Source organism: Arachis duranensis, chromosome 4, assembly GCF_000817695.3.
Source record: "Arachis duranensis cultivar V14167 chromosome 4, aradu.V14167.gnm2.J7QH, whole genome shotgun sequence".
In the NCBI taxonomy this organism is placed as follows: domain Eukaryota; kingdom Viridiplantae; phylum Streptophyta; class Magnoliopsida; order Fabales; family Fabaceae; genus Arachis; species Arachis duranensis.
Genome location: NC_029775.3, coordinates 14385343 through 14389873, shown reverse-complemented (window position 1 = coordinate 14389873; position 4531 = coordinate 14385343). Strand labels below are relative to the sequence as shown.

The window sequence follows — 4531 nt, the reverse complement described above, 5'->3', positions numbered from 1 at the left end:
CGGCGGCACTGAGTATTTGTCTTTCACAAAGTCATAGCTCTTGTTCACCAATGCAACGTCCCTTCCAGTTGTTGACTTAAATCCAAGGTTGATCCCCTGGTATCTGCACTTACATTCACCTTAATGAAAGCTAATAAGATTTTGATTTAAGAGCAGTTAATTAACAATGTAGTTATCTACCCAGAATTTATAACAATTATATAACTGCATCACTCTTAGTATGCCTTTCGTTTAAAATACATATAAATATATGACACCAGGAATAAATTGTATCTATCTAAAATTCAATCCAATCAACTAAACATCCACTTAAAAATGAAAATAAACATTTGCATACCTAGTAAAATGAACATCTAGCAACAATGAATTGTTCTCATTCTATTGCAGCTAACTTCCAACCATTGAATTTGGTTAATTTCGATATATTTCACTCTCTAGTATCAAATTTGAAAAAGGACTTGAATTTCCCAACATACTTTTGCATTGAATTTTCCTCAATTTTGTTTTATTGCTCATTTATCTTTATATCAGAAAGGAGAAGAATACATTCAGCATAGTAAACATATTCAATATAAGAAAGAGAGCCAAACATCCTATTTCGGAAGGTTCTCATCTGAGAGATCACTAGGGAGGTCAAGACCTGGAGGTATCTTCCCTGGATAGTTGGTTGTTAATACTATTGATCCTGTCATACTGGAAGGAAAATAAAAATCAATAAAAAGGAACCTATTGTTACTGTCAGCTTGTATTTGCAAACTCACCTTCTATCGACAATGACCATCGAGCGAAGCTCACAATTGGCAAAGGTGCAAAGATATGTAAAATAAGTCCATCATTTACTTTAACTTCAATATAAAAGTTGTAGGAAACTGCTCCCAAATCAAAATGCCCCATCCAACAGAATATTACAACATATAACCTTAGTACCTTACATATCAAACATAAAATACAACAGTCACTCTCTACGCGTCTATTACTGATAACAAAGCAAATAATAATTCTTTTCTTTCTAATAAAAGCATAGATTCAAGAAGCAATTGTAAATTGTATTATCGAGGCTTATTTCTTGGATATTTCCTTCTTCACCAAGGGGTTGCAATAATTTTCAAATCTATTCAAAGTATGAAACAAGATTCCACAATGTGTCACAATTGCTATTTCCTTCTCATTTCGTGTCCATAACCTGTGATGAAGTTAAGAGTAAAAATAATTCCTCTCAATTTAACTTATCTTTCACATTTAATGGAAATTCTCATATTCCTTACATATAACTAGTTGGATGGTTTGCTAGTACATCATAACAGAATCATACAAATTCTTTTATTTTCCAAATTTCAAGGTCACAATTGAGATCCAGGCTTTGAGAAGCTTAACACATTCAGCTATATCTAAAAAATTTTATTGAAATACAGTAATTTATGAAAGATACGAGTGATTATATCTTCCAATTGCTAAGAGACAGAATAGAACTGCATTACCTAATTGATACATTAAAATATGATTTTAGTGTGGCATAACATTTAAGGTTTTTGATGATAATAAACACATACCAGTTCATGAACTTTATCCCCTTAGCTGCAAGTTCTTCCTTTGTCTCTCTAACATTGGCCTTCCACCAAATATCTTCATCGCTGTCTATCTGAAAAGAAAAGTCAAATAGATTATCACAAACCAGAGGGGAATATATTAAATCTTGGCCAACCCTTTTATGACTTAGATAAAGGTGTCAACCATCTTCAGTGAAAATAACCATGGTAGGTATTTGAAGTATATGTACTTGTCAGCAAAAAATCAACAGTAGAAAAAAGAAACTGATACTCGCTAACACTTCTTCTTTTATCACAAGGATGAACTCCCTGCATGAGAAAACATGCGGAGAGATTTGTAAGGCTCCTATATATCAATTTTAATATCACATACAAGGAACCTTCCATAAAAATATGTTAAACTGTATTTACTCATAAAAGATAAACACATAAAGAGAAAAAAAAAAGAACTGGTAATTGATGTAGCCTAAATGTATTGGTACATGCACTATTCTATTCTTAGCATATAACATGAATTCCTGGATTACTTGTTGATTAGAGAGTCCATAGTTAAGACCCCAAATCCACGGTGAATTTGCAGGCACTACCTTGAGGGTTAAAAGATTTTATTCCCAAGACTAAAAAGAAAAATATCTCACATGCTGAGTTGGAGATTGAACTTCAATAATTTGTCACAAAAAATATTGTCATTCATCAAGAATTCAAGATTGAATAAATTGTATCTACTTAAAATTCAATCCAATCAACTAAACATCCAGTTAAAAATAAAAATAAGCATCCGCATACCTAGTAAAATGAGCATCCAGCAATAATGAATTGTTCTCGTTCTATTGCAGCTAATTTTCAACCATTGAATTTGGTTAATTTTGATATATTCCGTAGTTCCTATTGGCTAGTGTAGTTTAGTTCAATGAAAGAATATGGTAGTCAAAAATATTTTTCTAATGATAGCACTGGTTTAGAACAGAAGGCAAGGACTTTATCATTAAGTGATACAACTATACAAGAATTGTCATAAAAATCTCAACCTACCATATTTTTATATAAAATATCAATTCATGTCTAGTTTGCAATAGGTATTTTAATAATTAGTTAATCACTTCATCAATGAATATTCATTTACAAAATAAGCAAACAATCCTGATTCGATACCTGTTGGAGACCAAGAGGATCCAAAGACCTTGGCTCTTCTTCAATATCATCCCAGAAGCTTTGGTCTTCTGAAAGTTACAAAGTAATAGTTTCTGTAAGTTTTGTCCATAGAAAAAAATTCAGTATGAGTAAATTAAACATCCAACCTTCTGAGAAAGAAACTCCAAAACATAGAAAAAAATTCACAAAATATCCAACATACTTTTATTCAAACCTAAAAAATTAATGACACAAGTAACATAAAAATTGAAATAGCACTGCAGAGGGAGATTACCGTGTTGGTGGGCGTCAGTCGCAGGGAGCAGGATCGCAACAAGTCTGGTGCCGAGCAAGGGGGAGGCCATCGGGCAGCATGGGGTGGCAAGCTTCAACGGCCGCGCTAACGATGGTCGGGATCGCGGTAGCATAGTGGAGGGCGTCATGAGGGAGAACGCGCCCGTTGAGGCGCGATTGAGGAAGGCGATGCGAGCGGGGCTTGGTGCGGTGGATAATGGCAACACGAGGGAAGAAGAGGGGACGCCGGTGCTGAAAGGAAAGAAGAAGAAGAATGGTGCTGAGAGAGAATTAGAATTAGGGCTGCCATCTTTTTGTTTACGTCACTGAGAAGAATCCTAATCTCCTTCAAATTCTAAATATGAAACAATTAAAAATTAATTAATTGACCCTAATTTGTTTTTAATTTCAATATATTCCTATTGTACACTACGTATACTAGTTTCAAATACTTTTTCTTTGTTAATTTATCTCATAATGTAGCTAAACTTAAGTTTGATTTAATCTAGTAAAATAATAGGTATTGATTTCTTTTTTTATTGGATTTTAAATAATAGAATATGAAATTCTTTGAAAAATAGGTAATCTAATTTTTCATTTATTTTTAAGAATATGTAATTTTTTTTTGGTGAATAAGTAATTGTTATTAGTTTTTTTTGGTATCATTTAACTAACTATATTTTTGGTATCAAATAATGATTATTAGTTGTTACATCTCCTTGTATACTCTTTTTTTTTTTTGAAAACTTCATCCCCTTATATACTATAAGCATGCGATTTTGGATTTATATATGTCACATTTTACTGTACTTAATTATGTTAACTTGACTCTAATTAAGAATAAATAATTCAATCTATTTCATATTTAAAGTTTTGCATATTGCTCTTGTATTGAATTTATGCATGTCACATCTTATTGCTTTGGATTTGAATCATGAAGGCTACTTATTTAGTTGAGTTTAATTCTTATGAAATTAATTGAGTGTTGACTGATGCTGTGGATTGAGATTGGTTGGATTTGTGGAAATTACAAAAGTGGATATATGTCCAATTTTTGGGGAGGTTATGTCTAAAATTTTCGAGGAGTTTTGTTGAATGATTCGTGTAGTTAATATATGCTGATTAGTATTAATAATATATTCTCTTTACAGACATGTCGACAGATAGTAGAGGTAGATCGAGTGGGTCTTGTGGTCGTGTTACAATGAGAGTTTCCACCGAATTTCTAGGGACCATTCATTCATTGCCCTCTATCCCCACTACCCCGTTGACCCCTGTGACGTTACAGGTGGGTCCAGCGGATTAGCAGTTTATTATGGTCTCGAACTCAAACTACGTGCCTTCTTCTACTACGATCCCCTACAGATCCATCGACAGAGCCCGCGGTTGGTGAGTCCTCCAGTGCCCCCAACAGAATGCCCCTCCACCACTGTCCGTCATCCGGCTTAGGATTTTACCCGATGACATGCATGCGTAAGTACATACAATTTTGTAATCTTAAGTTTGTTAATCTTAAGTTTATGTGTTTCTATGTGATTATTAACGTTAAGTTCTTTCTT

General features: G+C 33.3%; 1 protein-coding gene across 1 annotated transcript; it reads right to left on the bottom strand.

The window, feature by feature from the left end:
• Positions 1-593: 593 nt before the first annotated feature.
• LOC107483474 (phosphoglycerate mutase-like protein 1) lies at positions 594-3043 on the bottom strand. Its single transcript, XM_021141771.2, has 7 exons — positions 2974-3043; positions 2700-2767; positions 1778-1856; positions 1551-1635; positions 1064-1183; positions 762-806; positions 594-693 (listed from the first exon to the last, which is right to left on the bottom strand). Exons 1-7 carry the CDS (start codon positions 3041-3043, stop codon positions 594-596), a joined length of 567 nt encoding a protein of 188 aa, XP_020997430.2.
• Between the last annotated feature and the right edge of the window lie 1488 nt (positions 3044-4531).

What these genes read in the sequence shown, in the direction of transcription:
- LOC107483474 (XM_021141771.2), bottom strand. Translation starts at nt 3,043, where the DNA reads ATGGCCTCCCCCTTGCTCGGCACCAGACTTGTTGCGATCCTGCTCCCT. An exon ending in AAGAAGGAAATATCCAAGAA is followed by an intron (nt 807 to 1,063) that starts ATAAGCCTCGAT and finishes ATATCTTTGCAC; the next exon opens with CTTTGCCAATTGTGAGCTTC. An exon ending in ATGGTCATTGTCGATAGAAG is followed by an intron (nt 694 to 761) that starts GTGAGTTTGCAA and finishes TTTTCCTTCCAG; the next exon opens with TATGACAGGATCAATAGTAT.